This window comes from Jaculus jaculus, chromosome 5 (genome assembly GCF_020740685.1).
Source record: "Jaculus jaculus isolate mJacJac1 chromosome 5, mJacJac1.mat.Y.cur, whole genome shotgun sequence".
NCBI classification, from domain to species: Eukaryota; Metazoa; Chordata; class Mammalia; order Rodentia; family Dipodidae; genus Jaculus; species Jaculus jaculus.
In genome coordinates, this window is record NC_059106.1 from 10860134 (window position 1) to 10885859 (window position 25726).

At 48.9% G+C, this 25726-nt stretch overlaps 1 protein-coding gene across 10 annotated transcripts in view; it reads right to left on the reverse strand.

Moving 5' to 3' along the window:
* Pcnx2 (pecanex 2) overlaps window positions 1-25726 on the reverse strand; it is a 200038-nt gene that overhangs the window by 57330 nt on the left and 116982 nt on the right. For all 10 annotated transcript variants that reach the window (XM_045150737.1, XM_004659700.2, XM_045150741.1 and 7 more), the window contains 2 exons: window positions 11699-11807; window positions 5616-5745 (listed from right to left, as the gene is read on the reverse strand). In XM_045150737.1, coding sequence (XP_045006672.1) covers window positions 5616-5745; window positions 11699-11807 — 239 coding nt within the window. The remainder of the gene's footprint in view (window positions 1-5615; window positions 5746-11698; window positions 11808-25726) is intronic.

The window sequence follows — 25726 nt, forward strand, 5'->3', positions numbered from 1 at the left end:
TGTGGCTTAATTCTCGGGACCTGGAGCTATTGGGAAACGGACTATGAACACAGGGAAGATTTGGCAGGAACAGGGACAGATGAACTCGCAGCTGATAACATGTCCCCGGGCCCTATCCGTGAAGTCCCACACCTGAACAGGGGGTTCCACAACTTTATGATGGGACGCTTCTGTGTTCCAGGAGTCACAGGTTTGAAAGCTCAGCCCCAGGACAGTCCGGATGGTCTGGGATGGGTCACCTCTGCATGGACCTGCTAAGGATGAGGTTCAGAATCCACATCTGTGCCCAGAGCTCCCCAGCTGCTACGAGAGATCACCCTTGGGGTGAAGCACACAGACCATGTGACCTTGAGACCGTCCCTTCCAGAATAGTTCCAGCCACACAGGGCTCTTACGACCAAAGCTGTCGGGAGAAATACTTTGACAGAAAATTGCTAACGTGTGTGGAGGGGGAGAGGGGAGGAGAATCTTCAGGACATGATGGGAGTTTCCAGGGCTTGGAATAAGGCCAGACCTGGTTTAGTATCCTGGCTCAGCTGTTCACAGTTCTATGACCTTGGGTGAGTTTTCTGCTCTGCTCGGGTTTCCTGAGCTGATCTATCAAAGGAGGAAAATGGAACTACAGAGTGGCTGTCAGGGCTGGATGAATCGATTAGACAAGGATTTCAGTAAATAGAGAAAGATGAGGAGTGCTGTTGTTACTGCCTCTACGGCTGCTCTCGGCCTGCCTCCTCCATTGCTGTCATTACCAGCAACAGATCTGGGGTCCCACACACCCCAGAGTTGGGGCAAAGGCTGTCAGAGTGGTGGAACACCTCATCGCAGGCCGCATGACCTGTATCTCGGGAGTACTGAAAACCAGGCAGGAAAAGCATGCGGTGTCCTGTGTCATCAGACGCCCAAGGACACAACTAGGTTATGGAATGATGGACCTGCAGGCTGGGGAGGTGACTCCTTCCCCTTTGGAGTGCACATCTTAAGAACATGGTATTTGAGCCGGGCGTGGTGGCGCACACCTTTAATCCCAGCACTCGGGAGGCAGAGGTAGGAGGATCGCCAAGAGTTCGAGGCCACCCTGAGATTACATAGTGAATTCCAGGTCAGCCTGAGCCAGAGTGAGACCCTACCTCGAAAAACAAAACGAAACAAAACAAAACAAAAGAACACGGTATTTTATACGACCAGCCTATAAGCCGCCGTCAGCTGCCTGCTTTGTAATCAAGGAGAGAAATGGAGCCCGGGGTGGAGGCGCACACCTGCATTCCTGATACGCAAGGGCTGGAGGCAGGGAGGACTGTGAATTGGAAGCCAGGTTGGACTACATAGTAAGGGAAGGGAAGAGAACAGAAAGGAAGGAGAAAGAAGAAGGGAAAAGAAGCGATAGGAGAGGAAGGGAGGGAAAGGAAGGGGAAGGGAAAGAAAGAATGCCTTGTGAGAAGCTTGGTTCTTTGCACGAAACAGTTTTTAAAACAGTTCTGAGGGGGCTGGAGAGATGGCTTAATGGTTATGGTTCTTGCCTGCAAAGCCCAAGGACTCAGTTTTGATTCCCCAAGACCCATGTAAGTCAGATGTACAGGGTGACACATGTGTCTGGAGTTCATTTGCAGCAGCTGAAGGCCCTGGTGCGCCCATTCTCTCTCCCTCTATCTGCCTCTCTCTCTGTGTAATAAAGTTCCTTAAAATTGTTTTTTAAAAAAACCAGCTCTGTGGTAAGTAAAGAGCATCCAACAAAACCTACTTTACAAGAGAAAGTCTTGCCGAGCGTGGCGGGGCATGCCTTAAATCCCAGCACTCAGGAGGCACAGGTAGGAGGATTGCAATGAGTTCGAAGCCACCCTGAGACTACATAGTGAGTCCCAGGTCAGCCTGGACTACAGTTGAGACCCTACCTCAAAAAGCCAAAATCAAAACCAAAACCAACAAACAAAAAGAGCTGGGCATGGTGGTGCACGCCTTTAATCCCAGCACTCGGGAGACAGAGGTAGGAGGATCCCCGTGAGTTTGATGCCACCCTGAGACTACATAGTGAATTCCAGGTCAGCCTGGACTAGAGTGAGACCCTACCTCAAAAGATCCAAAAGAAAAAAAAGTATGAACTTGAAAACTTTTCTTGACTGCCCTAGCCAAGTAAGACATGATAGTAACTAATCACAAATACAGATCAGTGTAGTGAGAGGTAAGTCCTTCTCCAGAGAAGCGAGGATGAAGATGGAACTAACCCCATCCTCACAGGGTGGCTGCTGAGTCAGACCCAGCGGCATGAGGGCTGGGGGAGGAAGGCCAATTTCTTATCTCCAGTAAATGTCCCATAAAACATTAGGATAGTGAAGGTCTGGCTCAGCAAAATAATTGAATAAGTTTTAGATTTTAAGGGACATCATTGGGAGCAGAGCATTTGGAAGACAGAAGAAATGGGTTCCTCCACTACAAGCAGAGTTACACGGCTTCCAGCTCAGGTCAGAGAGGTCAGGGCTCAACTAGACTCTCAGCCAAGGACACTGAAGGCCTGGACCACGTCACGTGAGGAGCAGTCAGGACTGTTTGCCTAGAAAACGAGGATGGCAAATGGAAGGAGAGCTGCCTCTGGCCACAGGGGCACAGGGCAGCTTGAGCTACATGAGACCCTGTCCCCAAAACAAAATGCTTCAAGGAGAGTTATCTTCAAACTGGCAAAGGATGCATGTATAGAAGATGGCGCTGGATGACCAAGGACCAGCGGGCACACCCAGACCGTGTGACATCCAGGTGACCACCTCTAGCGCTGACCCAGGGCAATGAAGAGACACTGCTATAACACAGCCTAAGGGCTTCCAGGCGAGGCTAGCTGGCCCCAGAGTCCTTGTCACCGCAGGACTGCAGATGCTAATGCTACGGTGTCCGGCTGTGACGTGAGTTCTGGGAACTGGGTTCAAGGACTCATGCTTTTGGGCAGGCTTTGCCCTCTAAGCCACCTCCCAAGCCAGAAATTTTCTTTCTGTATGAGCTGCCAATAGCTCTTTTAGGACAGAGACATTGTTGAGGTAACTGGGCACATGAGTCATGAACATTTGTTGATTTAGTGACAGAGTCTGGAACTTGGTGAATGTTGATACACACAGAGCAAGGTAACAGGTCGTGATGTCATGCTGTGGGGTTTTGCTGTTGTTTGTTTGAGGTATGGTGTATTGCATAACCCAGTCCTCTGCTTCAGCCAATGCAAAAGAGAGAAAGAGGGAGGTCAAAAGAAGGAGGGACAAAGGGAGGGAGGGAGGGAAGGAAGAGAGAGGAAAGGGAGGACAGGTAGGGGCAAGAGGAAGCAAGGAAGAAAGGGGAAGAGTGAAGGAGGAAAGGAAAGAAGGAGAAAAAGAAAGGAAGGAAGGACAGAACAGGACAAAAGAAATTGGCCACGTTTCCAGAGCACAGCCATGACCACGTGTGGCAATGTTTGTCATATTGGACAGAGCACATACAGCCACCTCAACCACCCAGAACATAGGGGCAGAGCTGCTCTGCAGGACACTCCTCCTTGATCCTTGGAAAGGAGGAGGAAGTGAGGGGGGAGGAGGAGGAAGAAGGAGGAGAAAGGGAGGGAGGAAGAGAAGGAAGGAGGAGAAAGTGAGGGCGCACATGGCCAAGAAAGCAGACCAGAATTGGTGATGTGTGTGACATTAATTACGTTCCTTTTTACTGAAAAAAAAAAAAAAAATCCTGGCAGCCAAGTAAGCGAAGGTGCGTTTTGTTTTGGATTTTTTCTGCGTGTATCGGTCACCGTCCGTCATGCCGGGAAGCGCGGTGGCAGAAGCATGAGGCGGCAGCTCGCGCTCCTTCCCCAGGCGGAACCAGAGGCAGGTGCCTGCTGGCGCTCACTTGCTTCCTCTTTTCTACTCAGTCTGGTACTCAGTCTGGTACCGAAGCCCAAGGAATGGCTCTGCCCACAGGGAGAGTCTTCCCACCTTAATTACCCTAATTTATAAATGCTCTCAGCCATATTCAGAGATTTGTTTCTATAAGGATTCTAAATCTCATTAAACTGTTCAAGATTAACCATTCACCCCCCCCCCCCACACACACACAGGCACACACACTTGCCTACGTCCCAAGTCAGTGGTGACAATTCACTGTGGCAAATGTGTCTGCCTTTTAAGTGTTCTCTTTAAAATGACAGAACAGGGCTGGAGAAATGGCTTAGCAGTTAAGTTGCTTGCTTGCAAAGCCAAAGGGCCTAGGTTCAATTCCCCAAGACCTACATATACCAGATGCACAAGGTGGCACATGCATCTAAAGTTTATTTGAAGTGCCTGGAGGCCCTAGAGTGCCCATTCGCTCTCTGTCTGCCTCTCTCTCTCTCTCTCTTTCTTTCTCTCTCTCTCTCTGCTTCTTTCTCTCTCTTTCCTTCTTTCTCTCTCAAATAAATAAAAATATTTTTAAATGACAGAACAACCAATACAAATTAAACAGAATCCATTATACTGACTGCTCTTTTTCGTGAGACTAATAGAAGTATTTATAACCGCTACATATGACAGAAGCCTAGAAGTCATTACACTGCAAACAAGCGGAACAAAGCCAAGTTTAAAGTAACTAGGCCGGCCTCTGAGCGTTTGCTCTAGATCCCCTGCAGTTCCTCTCAGGAGACCCCCAGTCTACATTCTGAACTCATTCTAGCCACTGACATCTTAAGTAGACAGAGAAAGCCTGTGGGATTCTGTACGTGACAGCTCATAACCCAATCCTCCTTGAGACGGCGTTTTGCACCAGGAACCCTTCCTTCCCCTGAGTCAAGTTAAACGGTTTCAACGTGGCTCCTTCAGAAAGACCCTGTGAAAGGTAGACATTCTTAAGACCCCACAGGCCCTGACGTTCCCTCAGCCCAAGGCAACTGTCCCCCAGTGAACACTGGCACGGATCTGTGACCCCAGCACCAAGGCAGTGCAGGATGGAGCAGGGTGGCTGGGTCAGTTGGCGAGCTCTAGGCTCAGTGAAGGATCCTGCCTCAAAAACTGAAGGGAAGGACAATGCGGGAGACCAGCTCTGGCCTTGTGCACACATGCCTATGTGTGCCAGCACATACATATATGTGCTCCCACACAGGTACAAGCATGCATAGACACATGCACACCACACACACATGACATAAGTAAACAAAGAAAATCACGACAACACCCCACTCCATCCATCGTCACTTGCTTGGGGGAAACAGTCAGGGAAGAAGTGACCACTCCACATGTTCACTGACATTTCCCTCTATAGAGTGCACCCCTGACATGACTGTGTGCTCAAGTACTCACAGAATAGGAGGAAAAGAGTCACCCACGGGCAACCCAGCACATCAAACCACACCACCATGGGCTGCCCCTCACCTCTCCTGAGTGACCTGCAAAGTGCTGGTGGTTTAGTACTGTTCTTTCACAGATGGAGAGACCCAGACCAGCACCAGGACACTAAGTCACCACCGCGAAGCTTCCTCCAGAGGCTTAAACCTGGGGGTGGAGTCAGCTAACGGGGAGCCATGGGGAGGCAGGGAGCTGCCCGCTGCCCAGAGGACACAAACCAGGGCCAGAACTTTGCACAGAGGCCGGAGGCAGGAGCGGGGGCTCACACGTAACAGGAGCTTAGCCCTGGGGTCAGACTCTTACTTGTAGCTTTTCTCCCAGAACTTCACTGGCCTGACGTAGGACGTGATGAAAATGACACTGCCCAGGAATGGGCTCAGGGGCGTGGAGAAGAGCGCCGAGGCGAACGCCTGGAAGAAAAGCAAGGCAGAATCTGCGAAGGCAGAGTTAAGGCAAAAGAGGATTCGGCACTAGAGTTTTAAGTGTCATTTCCATCAGATATAAGGCACAAGTCTGTAATCCCAGCGTTTGAGTTCAAGGCCAGCGTTGGCTACACAGTGAATTGGAGGCTAGCCCAAACTCTGTGAGATCCCCCTCCCTCCCTCCCTCTCTCTCACACACAAATGTTTCTGGCTTTCACTCTTTCTCATGAAAGCTCTTTGCTCACCAGTGGAGGACTTTATCCTAAACAGCACCTGGGTGGTCGCATTCTACCAACGTGGAAATCATGGATTCTCATAAAAGTCCCACAGGTCTCAGAACAACGCAGGGAGAAGAGTTTACAGTTGGGGACCACTCTAAGCTGTCTCTCCCTGTTGTGGTGCGTTGGTGCACCCCTTCAATCCCAGCACTTCGGAGGCAGAGGTAGGAGGATCACTTTGAGAGGACAGCATGGGACTAGAGAGTGAGTTTCAGGGCAGCCTGGGTTAGAGCGAGCTCTTACCTCGAAACAAAAGCAAAACCAAAAATGATGTCATTCCCTGAACCGGGCATACCTTGGCAACTATCCAAGTACTAAGCAGCTTTCTTCTCTTTTCTTTTTTCTTTCCTTTTTCTCTTTCTTTGCAGTACTGGGAACCCAGAGTCGCTTGCATACTAGGTAAGTGCTGGATGCCTTCCAGCCTTTTTACTCTACTTAAATTTGAGACAGGGTCTTGGTAAGTTGTCTGAGTAGCCTGGAACCCACACACTCTATAGTCCAGGCAGGTCTGGAACTTTAATCATCCTGCCTCAGAATCCTGTAAGCCAGATGCACAAGGTGGCACATGCGTCTGGAGTTTGTTTGCAGTGCCTGGAGGCCCTGGTGTGCCCATTCTCTCTTTCCCTCTTTCTCTCTCAAATAAATAAATAGAAATGGTTTTTAAAAGAAAAAGGACACCTGTGGTCTAGACAGGATGCTTGTGTCTCATTATCTAGCAGGGGACAGAGGCACTCAGGCTTCCATGAGCTCTGATCTATTGTTGATGGCATGCATAAAGTTTTAGGGTTAGGGGGTGGAGGAGGCAGAGGCTCTGAACACCCCCTTTTACTTTAAAAACTAGGAGGAGAGCAAGCCTTGCCCTCTCCACAGATACCTTCTCACACATCTGGTAGATTTAAGATCAGACTTTGACTTCAAGAGCAACTGTGTCTTGGGCAAGCATGGTTGGTCTCGCCTGTAACCCCAGCACTCGGTAGGCTACGGCAGGGAGACAGAGGCCAGCCGGGGCTACACGGATGCATCCGCACATACAGACCCTGTCTGGAAATAGCAAATATAAAATAAATGTCTGCTTCCTTCCTTCTTCCCTCTCTGCCTCCCTCTTTCCTTTTATTTCTTCATTATCTATTTGCTCCCAGGCATCTTCGGGAATGAAGTGACAACGCCTCTCCACCAGTGACCTATTCCCTTGTGAGTTGTTTGGGTACCAACGGAGGAGGCTACAATTTACACCTAATTCTCTTTATTTTGACATCGGTTAGAATGGAGACCTATTGAGCAGCTTGCTGCTAAGAGCTGAACATGCCTGTTAGGAACTGTCAGCCAACAAGGGCACTGATGGGTGTGGGTGACCCCAGATTCCAGTTAGCATCCCCACCACTGAAAAGAAGTGAGACTTGTGGCGTTGTCCTGTTCTCAAGGTTCTGAAGGCAAAGGCAGGCGAACAGGGCTCCAGTTCCATGGGGCACCATGGAGAAGGGGCCGGGGAGGGCATCCCCAGGTGACCAGCGGGGTTCTAAGGCTTGAAGGAGTCCAAGCAAAGTCAGGTGGAGCTAAGGATGCTCACAGCGCTTGCAGGGTTGGTACTAATCTTCCTGCTGGGTTTCACCAGGGTCTCCCAAGGGTTATGTATGGTGCACATGTGTGTATGTATATATGATCATATGTGTGTGGGCATATGTGTGTATGAGGGTGCATGTGCACGTGTGTGAAGGTGCTTGTGGAGGACAAAAATTAGCACGAGCTGTCTGCACTTGCTCTCCTCCCCGCGGCTGGGCCGGTGAGCTCATGGCTCGCCCCACCGTACTTTCCTTTTACATGAGAACTTGAGATTCGCACTCAGGCCCCATGCTCGAGTAGCGGGTACATTACCACTGAGTAATCTTCCTGTCATGGTTTTTAAATGTCTAAAACAGCCATTACTCCTAAGTGACAAAGAAGTCTAGTTCTAGTGACTATTCAGCTGAGTGCTGGCTGGTAATCCAGCAGGGCAGGGCAGGATGAGACAATGGATCAGGACCTTCAGAACCTGGGTGGGCTCCCAGGAGCAGTGCATGCCAGAAGCCCTCTTTAGTTATTTCCCAGAGAAAGGGCCAAGAGGGGAGCCTATGTGGTAGATGACAACCTGTTAAAAGCACAATTAAAATGAGGTCAGCAGCACCAATATTAAGACTTTTAGAAAGTCAATAGAAGCTCAAAAGGACATGCCAAGCAGAAACCAGCCTTCCCGCCATGCCTGTGCATTTAGCAGGGATAAATAAGGTGTGGGGGGGGGGGTCTGTCCAATTGTGGGAGCATAATGACCTGGCACGGAGTCTACATGTGTTCAGTGTGAGCACCAGTCCCCGGAGGGAGGAAGCTGCAAGCCAACAGAGGTGCCAAGGGAGAAAACAGGCTAGAACTGGAAAAAGCAATTTACCCAACAGTGCCCTGCTGGCCGGAAAGCTAATTCAATTCCAAAATGGAGCAAATTAGTCCATTTTCAATGAGGGGATGGAGCCCACATTTCTTAATAGAGTGATAAAATAAATTAAGGTTTTAAAACTAGCTGGAGTCCATGCTGGTATTTAGATACCCGATGGCTTTGTCTGGACTGCATACCTACCCGACTCATGTCATGACATCCCAGGGACAGTGATGCTGGACTAGGTAGCAGGTGTCTACCTTTACAGCAGAGGGAGGGCGTGCAGGTTTCTGTGGTCAGAAGGGATGCCACAAGGGCCAAGCAGTGGTCCACGTGGAAGGCAGGGGGAAGGTTCCTATCTTAGTAGAAGGGAGCAAGGGTATGAATACTTTTAGGAAGGGGCCTTGTAGAATATTTAAAACTGAATTTTCAAATGTCCTACAAGATCTGCACCTTGAATTTTTCCATTTCCTTTTCATTGTAATTTTTGTATGGGCATGTGTGTTGTGTGCACATGTATGTATGCATGTTTATGTGTGTGCGTGTAAGCACTATACCCATTGAGCCTCTGCCCCAGCTACTTCTGTTTCCTAACAGAATACACACACATCGGAAAAGCCCCTGGCTGGCTCTAACATCCCCTGTGTGCAAGCTGGGGTCAGTGCAAATCCAGCTTGTACTCTCACGGGAGCCATCAATTGGTACTGGTGTGTGTGAGCCTCATGCACGGATAGGGCAGGGGACTGATTCATGTGCCATGGCAGCCTCGGCTGAAGCACAGGGAGAAACTGGGATCTCCACTTCCTTGACAAACACAGACATCAACGGAAAGCTCCACTGGCGACAAGTAGGCTGTGAATCAGAGCTTCACATCTTCCATCTTCACAGGGGCTCCTCAGCCACACATGTGCATTGCTGCAATAATTTTTATTACAAGCGACATACTTGAAACTCTCGAGGAGCCTGAGACACACATCAGAAATAAGTGAAGTCACCTGAATCCACCTCCTCCCCCACTCCCATCTTCATCTCAAGGACTCTGTTCAGGGAAATCAAACATCCAGCATCACACAAGAATGAGCGTGGCTGAAGGAGGAATGACACGAAGCCCACACTTGGGCAAGTAGTTTTCCTCAGCTTGTTCCACCAAATAACCTCCAAAGACTCCCGAGTGCTGAGGGAGGTCTAAAGACAGAGACGTAGTCTGCCAGATCTTAATTTACGTAAAAAAAAAAATGCCAGTCAGGTGTGGTTGCACAAGCCTTTAATCCCAGCACTTGGTTGGTGGGAGGATCAGCATGAGTTTGAGGCCACCCTGAGACTACATAGTGAATTCCAGGTCAGCCTCTACCTTGAAAAACTAGACTAACAAAATATTCAAAAATAGGGACTAGGAAGACGGCTCAGTGGCCCGCGGCCCCTGCTCGCAAAGGCTGTTCAAGTCCCAAGCCACCCATGTGAGCCAGGGGCAGAAAGTGGTGCAAGCACCTGGCGAGATGCCCTGCCCCTACCACAAGCAAAAAAAAAAAAAAAAAAGAAAAAGAAAAAGAAAGAAAGAAATGAAGAAATAGGGCTGGAGAAAAGGTTCAGTGGCTAGGTGTGCTTCCTGTGGAAACGTGAGGGCCTGAGGGGGCCTGAGACTGCCCGAGTTCAAATCTCCAGATCCCATGTAATCAGCTGGGCATGGCCATGTGTGCCTGCAACCCTAGTTCCGGAGGGGAGCAGAGACCCAAGAGCAGCAGAGCCCCACAAGCTCCAGAAAGAGTAAAATGAGACTCAGGCTCATGGGCAAGACCAGGCAAAAGAGCAATGGATGGGACAGCCGACATTCCACTGTCGTCAGGCACCCTCCAAGACAGGAAAGCACAAGGTCACCGCAAGGGCATGAATGCATGCCTGCATCACACGGACACGCAAGCAAAATGTAAGTAAATGATCCTATTGAAAAATTTTGTTTTTAATTTAGAACATACTATTTCTTGCTGAAAATCCCCAAATATGTTTCAAGTCCCAAAGTCCAAGTTTAGTCCAGGGAGCTCTTAAGAGTGACCCTAATGGACGTATGTAAATTTCACAAGAAAGAAGCTCCAAGCCATCATTAAAACCACCTGGAAGCACCTAGAGTGAACTGCCACAGGGTAGTCTGTGGTCATCTGTCCCGTGGGCATGACGTGGAAACTTGCGTGGGGCTGAATGGAGTGTACTTATTTAGGCATGCTAAGGCCAGTAGATTCTGAGCCTCACTTTTGGAAACGCATGTTTGAAAAGTATAAATTTGGGGTGAGGGGTGTGACTCAGTGGGTAGAGTGCCTACCTAGCATGTAAGAGGCTCTGGATTATACCCCCATAGCACAAAAATCTTGGCATGGAGGTGCATACTTGTCATGTCAGCACTGGAGAGGCAGAGGCAGGAAGATCAGAAGTTCAAGGTCATCTTTGGCAATATAGCCAGTTCAAGACCTGCTTGGGCTACATGAGGCCCTGTCTCAATAAATAAATAAATAAAAATAGATAAATAAAAAGGTTTCCTTTAGGGAGTAATTTTTGTTTCGTGGCAAGAAATCATCTATTGATTTCTCTTTTATAGGAACCTTGAATGTCTCTCACCCCCACCCTGTCTCTCCATGGGCACAGAAAATTTAGATACCTGTGACAAAGTGATCTTTAGAAAGGCCTTCTCAAGACTGTTTTGAATTGAATTAAAGCTAATTATCATCATAAAATACATTCAAAATGTACAGAGGAACCAAGCTTCCTTGCCTGCTAGCAATGCAAAGCAATATCATGATTTATTTAATCAGTCCCCCATAATAACTGGGTACCTATTTATACCTAACCCTAACTTTATGAATATAGATATAGTATATAAAATAACCATATAATATATAATCACTACGATATATTGCATGCATTTAACTTTATACATAATGTTTAACAATAGCAAGTGGATGTGTACTATTCTGCATAAGTCAGTCCAATGTTTGAATCAGTTATTTTCCATTTAAAGCACCAGCTTTCTGACTGCAGACCTGGACACCAGAAATGGAAGGGTCAGGAAGAAAAAAGCAGCTCCCCAGTAGCTCTGAGAAGCCAGCAGAACCAGAATTAGAAATGCCTTTCTGAGCTAAGCGGCCTAAAGGGAAACCAAAGTGCCTCCTCTTGTCTCCATGAAAATATAATTGCAGAGACTTGAAAATCTTCTTTATCGCCAGGTCACCAGAGAGCCCCTGTCTGCAAACTGTGGCTGCGAGATGGGAGTGAGGGCAGAAGCAGAAAGGATACGGGGTACGGCGAAGAGCTGAGCAAACACGTGAAAGGAAGACCCCCAAGCCATCTGCCACGGGGCCACGTAGGCGAGGACAAACTGCAGCTTGTGAAGAAGGTCCCCCAGCTGAAAGCAAAGAGAACAACGTCATTTGAGAGGACATGACCAGGCTGCCCACCGCCCCGAGCTGCAAGCAGAGAAGACTGGCATCTCAAAGGATGGTGACCAGGCCGGTCACCGCATCAAGGCCACTCGCCGGACACACATCACATTCAGGAAAGGGCGAGGACACGCTTGTCTGCGTCCCCATCTTACGTGCCTGTCTTGCAGGACACATGGCTCTCTGAGGTCGTCTCAGAGCGGCAGCAGGCTCGTGAGAAGACAGACCGTTAGCCTAGGCAGACACATTGTTTCCACCTCCAGGATCAGTGTGTCTGCGCCATTCTGACAGCAATGAGTGGCTTGGTCCGCTACCCTTCACCTGCTTGACCATTCCAACTTAACAGGGTGGGTGACGCAAGCCCACCAACAAGGATCAGGGTTGTGCATGCTGGTTTCATCTGGGAAGTTGCTCTGGTTGGAGGGAAAATAGCTCCACCCACGGAACGGCAAGGTAGAGAGCTGGGCTGTTGCTTCAGCTTGACAAGCCAGTGTCAGGAAAGTGGGGTCTGGGAGGAGACGGAGGGTGAGGCTGAGCCTGCATGGGCTGGCGGTGTCCGTGCGCAGAGGTCTGGCCGTGGATCACAGCTTGGATGAGCAAGGACGGTGGGGAAGATGCACTGCCTGGCCGTGGACCTCTGCTTTGTGGTCAGACATAGATGAGCCCCAGATGGAAAACGAGCCACTTCCACACCCAGGGAAGTCAGTGACCAACCAGGATACAGCAATTACCTTCTTGTTGCTGGGACAAAAATACCTGACCAGAAGTCGCTGATGGGAGGAACGGGCTTGTTTTGGTTTACAGGTTGAGGGTGGGGAAAGCGTGGCAGAGCAGCAGCCAGGACACCGCGGCTTGTCACGGCAGTCACAGCAGTCAGTTTCCCTCGCGCTGGCAAGGGGGGCTTGGGCTGTAACATCCCAAGGCCTGCCCCAAGTGACACACTACCTCAACAAAGCTCTACCTCCCAAGGGCTCTACAACTTCCTCAAATTTTGACCAGCTGGGGGACCAAGTATTCAGAACCTATGAGTTTATGTGGAACATTTCATTCAAACCACTGCAAAAGCTGCTCCAAAACACCCCCAACACTCTTTATTCACAATGGCTGGCATTGGAAACATGAGAACACATTCTCCATCATGACTCTGGATGTAAAAGGAAGAAAAAAACAAGAATTCTGAGTTAGGATCTGAAGCTATGATTCAGAACATGTGAGGGCCATGGCGAAAGGACACATGGGATGGGACACGGAGGAGCAGCTCAAAGAACCAAGACATCAGAGCGACACCGAGGCCAACCCCACGATGTGGAACCAAGGATGAGGTGACTCTGCTCTGCTGCAGGAAAAATGGAACATGGAAAACAAAAGGAGTTTACACAGAATTCCTCAAGATCACCCCTTTGTTCTTCCTGGTGATTTCCACAACTTCTCTGGCTCAAGGGAGAAACATAAACAGAATCACACAGTGGTGGCTTAAGTGTGGATTGTCCCCCATAGCCTCATGGGGTCCGGATACTCAATCCAGATACTGGGGCCAGTTTGGGAGAGAGAGCCTTGTTGGAGGAGTGCACTGCTGGCTGGTGGGCTTAGGGGTGTTATGGTCCCTTGCCCATTGGGACTTGGCTCACTCAGATTACTTACCCCCAAAGACGTGAGCTCAGCCCATCTTTATTTTGCTGTGATCTCTCAGCTGCTATGGTAAGACATGATGCCCAGCCTCTGCTCTACCTTTCCCTGTTATGATGAGGCTTCCCCTCCAGATGTGAGCTGAAACACACCCTTTACTCCCATTTGCTGCTTTTGGTTAGGTGTTTTGTCCCAGCAACAAGAGATGGCTGGCGTTTTGGATGGACTCTGCAAGGAAGGTCTCCCACAGGTGCTGCTCACACACAAAGTCCTTTAGGAGTCACAGGCACCTGGGTCAGTATGGGGCTCGGGGGTCTAAACGGGTCCAGCAGCTGTACTAGAGACAGACCAGCACTGAGCTTTAAAGCTAAATGGCTATAGGGAGAGAGGGGGAAAGGAGACAGCTAAGGCAAAGGTGACAGAAACAAGGAAGGCGGAGGGAGAGGCTGAACAAAGGCACTGGGAAGATGGTTCAGCGGGTGAAGTGCTTGCTACACAAGCATGAGGCCCTGAGTTTGATTCCTAGCACCCACGAAAAAGCTGGGTACTGTAGCACACAAGTATAAATCCTAGGCAGCGATGGGAGGCTCACTGGGGCTTGCTGCCTAGCTACTCTAGCCAAATTGGTGAGCTCTAGGCTTGGTGAGAGACCCTTGTCTCAAAAACTAAGGGGGGGAACTGAATAAGGCACCTGACATCAACCTCTGGCCTCCACACCCATGCATACATGCATACACGTACTCACACGTGCACACACGCTTGCAAGAAAGAACGATGCAATGGACTGGGTTTGGTGGCTGTGATGGAGTCCGTGCTGGGAATGGGAAACAGGCGTTTCTTGTTGGGAAGTTCTCTCTTCATCTTTGCACGCTCACATCAGTTACAGAAGGATGCTCTCAACTGGCTTTTGGGTTCCTTGAATGATCACTCAAAGATTTATCCCGTGGTCGTGTGAAGCCTCCTGGGTTCTTCTGGATGGAACTCTTTAGTCTCTATGACAGTGGAGGAAGGTGTTCTCCCGTGCTGATTCAGCTCTGGGTCCTAGCTGGCCCTAGGTTCACACGGAGCCCAGTCTCCCTATTCTACTTTCTTTGTGCCAATCATCAGGTGGCATGATGCTGGGATGTCTAACTCAGACTATCACCCTTGGTTCCCTCCTGGGACCATGTAGGATTTCTTTTCCTCTGTCATTAACTTTGGCAAAGGAGAAACCTTCAAATCACTTCCAGGGTAAGACAAAAGCAAATTCCTTGAGCAGCTGAGCTGTGCTTCCCTGTGTCTGCCTAACCAACCTCCAGTGGACAGAACACCTTCGCACTCTGCTCTGCAGCCCCTCCACGGTTGCGATGTGTGAGTGTAGGGATGAAGAATTCATCTCAGGGCTAATGTCTACATGAAGCAAGCATGGACAAGAGGAACCTAGGCATGACTCCCAAAGGCCCCGAGAGTGAGTCCTGGGTGGTGGGGAAGCTCCTGCGTTGGGCTCTCCTGGGACACTCTGCACAGACCGTGTCTTGATGCTAGTAAGTGGGTCAGGCCCAGCAGCACAATCAGACAGGCTGCCCCAGGGAGGACCATCTGCAGGCACGCAGCCCCAACAGGTCCAACCTGGTGGCGCTGTGATTAAATGAATCGATTACAAATATTTTTTGCTTAGCACAGCAACTTGCATCATGCATAAGCAAAACTCATAATCAGACGGGGGGATTCCAAACCCCAGCACTCTCCTGCTCTAAGTGCAGCCCCTGGACTCCAGGCTGTCTTTGTTCTTGTTCTGTTTCCTTCCATGCCTCAAAGGATGCTGCGCAGGCTCTGGAAACCATGGCAAAGAGGAGCCACAGAGGTCAGCCTCGGCTGTTCTCCGTCTCTGAAGAATCTAGGTTGCCTGGTTGTTGTATTGCACCAGTGAATTTGCTGCTCCCACACGGAGCCCTTGAAGAGCGGGGTGTGCGTGCATGTGTGTGTGCGGGCCTGGCACCTTCCCTGTTCAGATTTAAGAGATCGGGTGTACAGTGTCCCTCCAGGGCTCCATGGAAGCCCAGCTACATCTCTGCATATACAGAATGAGGAGGAGAGTGACCCTCCTGCCAGTGTCCTCCTGACCCTCAAACAATGGACTCCCCAACTTGAGACTTGCCTGGCAATCATCTACTGCAGGAAAGACTAAAAAGTCCTGGTGTCAGAAGAAGAGCGTCCTCGTAGAAGAGATTTCACAAAGTCCCGACAGCGCATTTGACAGTCGAATGGACACGTGCACTTCCTGGCTTCCGTCTGCGCTGTTCTAGAAAACAGTCGCACTGCCGCGGGGAAGGCGGGTGGAGAGGCACGAGGAGGCCCTCTGGCACTAGTTGGCCAAACTGTGAAGAAACCCATTTGCCTTTACCAGTTCGTATTTTCTAACTTCTCTTCAAACACAGGACACTAAGGAGGCACATTTACAGACCAACATGCCTGGCATCCCTGGGGCATGGGTGCCTTCATCTCTGCGGAGGACTCAGACCAGCGCCAGGCAACGTTAGTGTCTGTGTGTCAGTGTTGAAGACAGACTTAACTCTGGTAATTTTCCAGTCTTTTTCTCCCCCGAAATGTACTAAATCTAAGAGTTCTCGGTTTTTCAAAGCAGGTAACCAGGCTCAGAGGGCCTCAGGGAGGTTAAAGGGACTATGCAGGTCACACAGGGGCTCCTGGCCCTTCTGAAGCCAGATGCTGAAATTTCTTAATTTTCCTCCAAAACCTTTCTTACTTTCATTTTTTGAGTGTGTGTGTGTGTATGCATGTTCATGTGTGTGGGGTGCATACGTACATGTACACATGCATGTGGAGGCCAGAGGTTGATAGTAGTCTTCCTAAGCCACTCTCCACCTTATTTTACTTTATTTATTTATTTGATAGAAAGAAGGGGAAAGAGAGAGAAAGAGAGATAATGAGTGCACCAGCGCCTCCAGCCACTGCAAATGAACTCCAGATGAGTGTGCCACCTTGTGCTTCTGGCTTACTTGGGTTCTGGGGAATAAACCCAGGGTCCTTAGGCTTCACAGGCAAACGCCTTAACCACTTAGCCATTTCCTCAGCCCCTCCCTCTTAAGTTTTAAGACCAGGTCGCACACTGAGCCTGGAGTTCACCAATCTGGCAAGACTAGCTGCCAGCAAACCTCAGGGAGGTCTCCATCTTCAATTCCCAGTGCTGGGATTACAGGTGTGCATTGCCATACCTGGCATTTTACATGGGCCCTGGAGATCAGAACTCAGGCCCTCAAGCTTGTGTGGCAGCCCTTCATTCACTGAGCCAGCTCCCCAGCCCAAGCCCAGCAGCTTTCTAGTACTCTTGCCATGCTTCCGTGGGCAACAGGAAATGCCAGCCACCACCTGCTTAACAAAGACCTCCCCTAACTGAGCCTCCTGCTTCTGAGGGCCAGGACCACCCGCAGGGACATGACTTGAGGGTCTACAGCTACACCCACCCCAGGGGCCCATTCTCCTCTCTGTATGCAACGACCCTGTGGGTCTCAATATAAACGTCAATTCATATGACTGATCTCATCACAGCCTGCTGACTCCCATGTGTATGCCGGCTGGGTCCCCAGGGCTTCCTGGGCAGCTTCAAGATTATATAGCTCAGCTGTGTCCTCAGAGGGGACAGAAGTACAACCCAGGTTAAAGACTCAACTCCATCTTCTCTCTTGACAGTGCCCTTCTCCTCAAGGGTGAGACTGGGCAAAGTCTGAAATATTTGTAGGTGTCAAAAAGGTGCTGGGTGTGGTGGCACATGTCTTTAATCCCAGCACTCGGGAGGCAGAGGTAGGAGGAACGCTGTGAGTTCGAGGCCATCCTGAGACTACATAGTTAATTCCAGGTCAGCCTGAGCCAGAGTGAGACCCTACCTTGAAAAATCAAGAAAAAATAAAAGAAAGAAAGAAAGAAAAAGAAAAAGAAAAGAAAAAGAAAAAGCAAAGGTGACTTCTGAGCACAAAAGGAAATGTCAATATTGCTTGATGACAAGTGGGTCTGGAGAGCATTTTGTGCACCTCACAAGGTCGCAATGTGCTCACTGAAGAAGATTCTAAGGTAAGGTCGCCCCAGCGCCCTTCTCTGACCCACCTCACTTCCACGCAACGGGATGTGGCTCTGAAGCCCGTAAACACAAACCCCATGTAGGTTTGTTGTGAATGTACATCTTCTTTGACAGTTTTGAGGCCCCTGTTGTAAAGGTGGCTCATTCCTAATGCCCTAATGCCAGATTTCAAACATGAGCTCTACCAAAATGAGCAATAAACTTTACAAGTAACTGAAGTAGGATTATTTGCAAAATGAGAATCATTTGGGAAAGAGCAAAAACAAGTCATAAATAGGGTGATTCTGGCTGTTTCCTAAAGAAAAACACCACTGTCATGTTAAATGGCTTATTTTGGAAATATCTCCCCCCCCCCCCCGCTGTTTTGCAATGCTGGAAATTGAACCCATGGTCTTATGTATGCTATAAATAACTTCTCTAACACTGACCACAGACCTGGCCAGAAATACCTTTTAACTTTTCAGCACACATGTACTGTTATGAATCTGCTATAGATAATAATATGTAAATTCACAACCATCTTAAGAGAATTCCACCAAATAAAGGGGACAGCAGACATTTCCCTGTTGGTACCCTGTGTGTGTGGGGTGTGTGTGTGTGTGTGTGTGTGTGTACACACACATCTACATGTGCACGTGTGTGGAGGTCAGAGGACATCCTCAGATGTCAGGCCTCACCTTCCACTTGGAGGCAGGGTCCCTCATTGCTCACGGCTGCACCAGACAGGGAAGTTGGCCTGAGAACTTCTGGGAGAGTCTCTTGTGTCTACCTCTCACCTTGCTGCGGGTACACTGGGTTACGGATGCCTGCTACACTGCCCAGCTTTTTAAATGTGGGTTTCAGAGTCCCCAAACAGCAAGTGTCTTATCTGCTGATCTCCCCAGCCTCTCCTTCCCAGGACTTTCTGTTGTCAGGTTTTCTGCCTGCTTTACTCCACTCTGGGGACGGCCCCCTTCAGTGATACAGCTGGCTATGGGTTGAGCCTGTGATACCTGGGTGCCATCATAAAACACACTCCGCTGGACAGCCCACCACAACCATGCTCTCTTTTCTTTCAGCCAAACTCACCTTTGAGGTGGCATCTGTCATGAGCCACTCTGCCCTTGTCAGACCCAGCTAGTTTCCTTCCTTCCCAGAAAGACATGCTCCTCGGGTACATCCATAGCAAACTGGCCACCCGTATTTGAACTTAAAGTTAGTACATGAGCTTGGAGAGGCAAGCATGGCAGAAAATAGCTGGACTAAAGACCCAGCGAGTCCAAGGCTCTCCACTCCTTGGAAATGGGAATGATAAGACAAGCCAGGCAGGAGCCCAGCTGACGTGAGAGGATTAAAGGATGGGAACAGGAGCTGGGAGAGCTGCCATCCTGAGGGCGAGTATTAAAACACTGTTCAAGAAGGTAAAAAAAAAAATAACGCTAGTGACATCTTCAACACACGGCTCACTGTTGGGGAAGAGGGAGAGCTTCTGCTGTAGAATAACAAACTGACAACAGAACATGGGGGAACTGAACCGGGACCTTTGGTTTAAAGCATAACTACTCTCATGTAGCAGCTGACAAAACAGTCTAGAGCTTTGTGGTAAGTTAAATGAATTGCTTAGGGAATGGATATGGCAGGTGACCAAAGTGAATTTCAGGTCCGTATCTCAGTGATCACTCTATGCTGGGAATTCATTAGGCAGCACAGGTCAGTTAAGTGCCCAGAACACAGCTCTGAGAGGAGAAGAGAGGCACACGTGGGCGGCTGAGGAACACGGGCAGCAGGGGAGGGAAATATATATGCAGTTAGAGCTCCGGCAAAGGGATGGATGGTGCGCTTGGGGGTTCACACCATAACCCCAGAGTTCAAGAGGCAGGCCGAGGAAGGAGGATTGCCAAGAGTTTGAAGCCAGAATTAGCTACAAAGTGAGTTCCTGGTCAGCCTGGGCTACCCTGTGAGTCTCAGTCTCAAGCAAACTAAAGCAGAGAGAAACAAGAGGTGGCACATTTGAGGAGTGATGCTAACACGTGTCAGGACCTAGAAGAGCTGGAGCTATTGGGTTAAAGAAGCACAGGAGAGTGAGGTGCAGGGCAGGCTTGTAGCCCCAGCTTCTCAGAAAGCTGAGGCAGAGCACGTAAGCTCAAGGCCTGTTTGCTCTACACAGCAAACTCAAGACCAGTCTTGGTAACTTAGGAGATCCTGCCTCTAAAAAGGGGGTCGGGCTGGTGATGAAGGTCACTGGTAGGGTGCTTGCTGTGCGTGAGTGAGGGCCTAGGTTCAGTATCTTGTACTGAAAATAAAGTACATTACGTCCTGCTCAGGATGAATGAAAAGAACTCATAATGAGTTTATATGGGAATGGAAATATCAAGGAGAAAAGTGATTTTTCTTAGAGATCGCTTACAAAGGACTTACAGATGTACAACTGTTTTCTTATTAGCAAAGATCTATGCTACAAGGATAATGGAATAATGCTTTAATTGTTAAGAAATATATTTTATTATTAGAAATTTGCATAAAAATTATAGGATCATTTCCATGAGAAGTGAAATACAGAGTTTTCAGACAAAGGCTAAAAGAGTTTATCACTCACATACCTGTGCAAAAAGAGTAGAAAATGCACAATAGTAAGACAGAAATTCACCATAAGGGAAGAAATGAATTAGTCATTAATGATCAGGAAAAAAAAAACAAACAAACATTTAAGTGTTAGAATAAGGCTAGAGTTCAGGTTAGTGGTAAAGTGCTTGCCTAATGTACATGAAGTCTGGACATAATTCCCAGTAAGCCCCCCACAATAATAAATCAATTATAAAAATAATCATGAGGAGCTGGGGAAATGGCTTAGCGGTTAAGGCAGTTGCTTGTGAAGCCTAAGGACCCTGGTTCAATTCCCCACGACCCACGTTAGCCAGAAGCATGGAGAAGGGAAGCACGTGTATCTGGAGTTCGTTTGCAGTGGCTGGAGGCCCTGGTGCACCCATTCTTTCTTTCTCTCTGCCTCTTCCTCTCTCTCTCTCAAATAAGTAAATAAAATATTTAAAAAAATAATCATGAAGATACTGATGCAAGTGCCAGACAGATCAATACTTAAGGTGGGAAAGGAGAATTGCAGTTGAAGTTTGTCACCCTTGGACTGTTTGAGGGGAAAATTTTTTGATTTCAAATGGTAATTAAGTATTCTAATTAGTAACTAGAGAGTAATTAGGGAGCCACTAGAGTTTTCACACCCTGACACGTGTCAGCCCAGAGAAGCTATAGGTCTTGGACACCGCTTCATGTCTACAGGGCTTCTCAGAGAGCAGGTCTGGGATGAGGCGACCTCATGATGGAGGTGCTGCGGCTGTTCTGGGGACCACACACTGACCGATCCCAGCACAGCACACAGCATTCCATTCCCAAAGCACCAGATGGGAAAAGTATTCAAAAAATTCACTGTGGGCTGGAGGGATAGCTTAGTGGTTAAGGTGCTTGCCTGCAAAGCCAAAGGACCCAGGTTTGATTCCACAGGGCCCCCATAAAGCCAGATGCACAAAGTGGTGCAAGTGTCTGGAGTTCATTTGCAGCGGCTGAAGGCGTGCCCACTCTGTCTATCTGTCTGTCTCTCTCTCTCTCCCTGTTTCTCAAGTAAATAAATAAATATTTTTTTAAGTTCACTGTATTCAATAGACTGAGAGGACTCAGGATGAGAAGCATCATAATTACAGGCACAAGAAAAATCATGGCAGAAAAAAATTCAAACATTGGTAACCACAGTAAAATACATGAATAAAAGAGATATCATAATTCTTCCTTATCTCGCTGAACTATACGCTTTCTTTTAAAAAGAGGGGTACACTAAGTCACTGGGGGAGGGCTCAGTGAGCAAAGTGCTTGCCACACAAACATGAGGCCTCTATGCTGCCCCTACACACACACCACACACATGCAAAAACAAACCCCAAAACCATACACCTCCGACTTTCAAGTTGTACTTGTGGAGCCCTAGGAACCAGCGTAAACAGAGGGCAGCACTGAACGCGTTTGCACATGACTGGTACTACTTGCTGAGGTGAATGTGTCCAAAGGGGGCTCATGCCTGGTTCTAAAACTGTTCCTATCACTATACTCGTCACTATAATGTAGTTCAACGAAGCATGACGTAAACCAGTGCAGGAGTCACAGCTGTGTTGAGCCTTCAGTGGTGTAATGAAGGAAAGGCCCCTAGCACTGCGGTGGTCTTGGGCATGAGTAAGAAAAGAAGAATGGGAAAAGCAAACAAAATGTCCAGTTCTAGGAATCCCCAACACATGTGCCAGCTTCTCTGTAATCCGACGCAGTGACCACATGCTGCCCACCATGACCTCTAGACTCTCTGGTTGGGTTCGGTCCCCGGGTGTGCTTCGGGAGAGAACTTGTGCCCTCTGGTCATCATATCTGGCTCATCAAGGAACACGCGACGCAAGGGTGTTAGTAGGACTCTCCTGCGACTTTGGATGGAGAACAGGACCCACTCCTGGGGTCACTGGCAAACAAGAATGCCATAAATCCATAACGGCTGTCATGGCCTCGGGGACGGGAAAAGACCTGTGACTCAGGACGGCACCAGCAGATGGGAGAGAGGCCGAGATGAGGGCAGGCCTGCCACGCGGCCACGAGCCCTCTGGCTCAGTCCGTCAGGACACAAGCTGTTAAATGCTCCTCTTACGTTACGCCACTTCCATTTGGGTTCCTGGGGTGTGGGGCTCAGAAGTCCCAATTACCACAGAGAAGCTTCAAAACAGATTCAATGCCTATTAATAGAGAAATGACAAGTCAAATTGCAACACATGCTGTGTAATAGTGTGGAGGGTTGCAGGAAAAATAATATCACATGTGTTCCCATGAAAAGGTTCCCTAAGATGCGTTTTAGTGTAAAAATGGAACTAAGGGATATGCACTGGCATGACCAGGCAGCCCCTATTGATATTTTAAATGTGTGTGTGGGTGCAGGTGTGGGTGGGTGCTCAGGACAGCAAAGGTTTAGCTTGCACAGGATGGTCGACAGGAGTAGGGCTAAGGAGAAAGAGCACGATCAAAAACAGACCCAGACACGGTGCTTCCAATTTTATGACAATAAACATATATGTATGCATGACTCATGAAAACTTTAAATTGTCAGTGATAAAAAAATGAAATGAAATTGTCAACGGGCAAAGAGATCCTATCCTCAGGTTTTTAACTGCGGTCCTCTTCAAAGCTCATTCTACAGTTCCACACATCTAAAACTTTCCTCCCCAAATGCCTTCCTGTCCTCTGTTTCCTGACCTAGCCAAGGACACACACCTAGCTACTTGTCTGTTGAGCATGTCCCATGTGACTTCCCCCTTCATGCCTCTCTCCAGGGCCTGGTGTCAAAGAGACACTGGTGTGTGCCTGTCACTCCAGTGTAAGAAACAAGAACATGATTATGGTCTCTCTCTCTCTCTCTCTCTCTCTCTCTCTCTCTCTCTCTCTGTCTCTCTCGCATGCACACAGACCCCCAATCCTTCACATAAGACAAGTTTTCAGGCTTAGCAAACGAGAGGTACTGAACCCCTTCAATTCAGATTCCTTTGTCCAATGTAGAAATTTGCAGGCTGTGAAGTGACTCAGTGTATACCAGGGTCTGCAGATATCAGTTATCAAAACCCCAAGATATAGATAAAAACTCCATGTCTTCAGAAAGCTGGGTGAGAGCCAAGGTCAGCTAAACAAACCAGAGACTCAGGGCTGGTGGGGGCTCCCTACATTAGAGTGCCTCAAAGATGGAACCGCCCCAAGTTACCCTCCAAGGCAGAAGAGGGAGGAAGGACCCGGCCCATTCAGGGAATATGTTATTTTCTGAGCACAGGCAGAGGGCCGGCCGTCGGCATTATGTTTTCCTGGGTTGCAGTCAATGTTGCAAGATTCAGATAAACGGCCTCCTTTTGTTACTCAGAATCTCTCAGTATCTTTATTAAGAGAGGTGGGTATTTCTAACACCAGGACTCCAAGGGATGAGGTTGGAGGATGCAGAGTCCCAGGCCAGCCTGGTCTGCATAGCAAGACCGCATCATTTGAAAACATACACACACACACACACACACACACACACACCTCAGACAAAAATTCCCAAAGGGGCATCCTAAATGCCACTCTTATCTCACCACCTATTGTTTCCCAACCCTGGGCCACCACAGGAGCTGAATCCTGACTGTAGCACACGTGACATGTCTTGGAGCTCAGGATGCAATTCATAACACATCCTCCCCTTTCGCCTGCCCCCATGAAGCCCCCACATATGCCAAACCCCTCCTCCGTGCCCCTCACACAGCTTCCTCTGTGGCGCTCACATGCCTTCCTCTCATGAGGACCCCCTCCTCTCTCCCTCCCCTCAGCTCAGGTCAGTACCCTGGCTCCCCATTCCTGAAGGCTTGGCTGGGGACCACTTTACTGCGTCTACTGGAAGCTCATCATACTTCAGTGTGATGACCCTCTGACCAGCCAACCTCCTGCCCCAGACGCACCCAGCAGCATCCGGAAATACGGGCTCAGCTTCAGCGCCCAGGCTTGAGTCCTCCCCTCCCAAGTCAGTCATGAAAACTATCAGCAATTCACTTGATTTCTGTGCCTCAGTTTCTCTACCTGTAGATCAAGGAGCACCTTCCCCTGCCCCAGCAACAAGTTCACACATGCACAATGTTCACAAGGGTGCCTGGCCCATACAAAGGGCTGTGGCATCACTCCTGGCACTGAATGGATGCTCACTGAAAAAATAAATGTTTTGGCTGGGGTGTGTACATATGTGCACCGTGTAGTTGCACGCTGTGTGTATATATACGACATGCCACTGTGCCCACCTTGTGTTCACACCTTCTGTTACACGGGGATGCACATGCTTAATGTGTTCTGGAAACCCTGGCAGTGTCACGGGATAGCAGCATGTTCTCAGGCAGACGTCCACACCCCCAACAGGAGCTTCTAAAACATCTGAGAGGGAGCATTTTCTGAGGGTGATCCTGGGGCCAGGGGAAGGGTGCGAAAGGGCCTTTGACATCTTTGGTTCAGTTACACACAAATTTTCCTAGCAACCAAGTGGCCTCATTCCTCATCCCACTGAGTCCCAAAGACCTGGATGTACCAGAAATGTTACCACAGCAACCTATGAGCTCTTAAAAGAGAAGGGCGGGGCTTGGGAATGCTTGTTGTACAAGCCTGAAGGCACAAAGGACAGGCCGAAGCACACCTACACCAAAACCCAGTTTTGGTGAACCACTGAGTTTTGGGGATTCCTGGCACAGCAGGGTGAGAGGTTGCTTATAAGAGCATGGGTGACTCAAAGTCCCCCCATCCTGGATGGTGACCTCGTGGACACTGAGTCATGGACATCAGTGCCTCGACGACTTTTCTGCCTCACTTCTCGGAGACAATCTCTCACTGAACCTGGAGCCTACTGCTTCTCAGTTAGACTCTTCAGCCAGAAAGCTGTGTGTGTGTGTGTGTGTGTGTGTGTGTGTGTGTGTGCGCGCGCCCACGCCTGGCTTTTTACATAGGTATCCAGGCCCGGTCCTCATGCTTGGACACAAACGCTCTTACCCACTAAGCCATCTCCTGATCTCCTACTGGTGTTTAGAACAAAGTATCTTGAACATATACTTTTATGAATGCATGAATTCTGAAAAAAAAAAAGTGGTTCTATTTGAATCCAATCCTCTGCCCCTGCACCCACAAAGTACAAGGAAATGCCATGTAGAGACTGTTTCCACTAACATGAACAGAGTTGCAGTGACCCGTAATGTGGCCACTCATCCTGGCTCTGCTGTGATCATTCACACAGCCTCACCACGAAACAACCTCACCCACTAATTTTAATTTCCAGAATGGCAAAAGCACCACCCACGTGTTGAACCAAGGACCTGCAGAATTTCAGGCTTAATGTGTTCTGAAAACCCTGGCAGCGTTACGGGATAGCAGCATGTTCTCAGGCCAGACGTCCACACCCTCTACAAGAGCTTCTAAGACGTCTGAGAGTGGTCATTTTCCGAGGGTGATCCTGGGGCCAGGGAAAGGGTGTGAAAGGGCCTTTGACATCTTTGGCTCAGTTACAACCAAAGTTTCCTAGCAACCAAGTGGCCTCACTCCACATCTCATTGTGTCCCAAAGACCTGGATGTACCAGAAATGTTACCACAACATCATATGAGTTCTTAGAAGAGAAGGCCAGGGG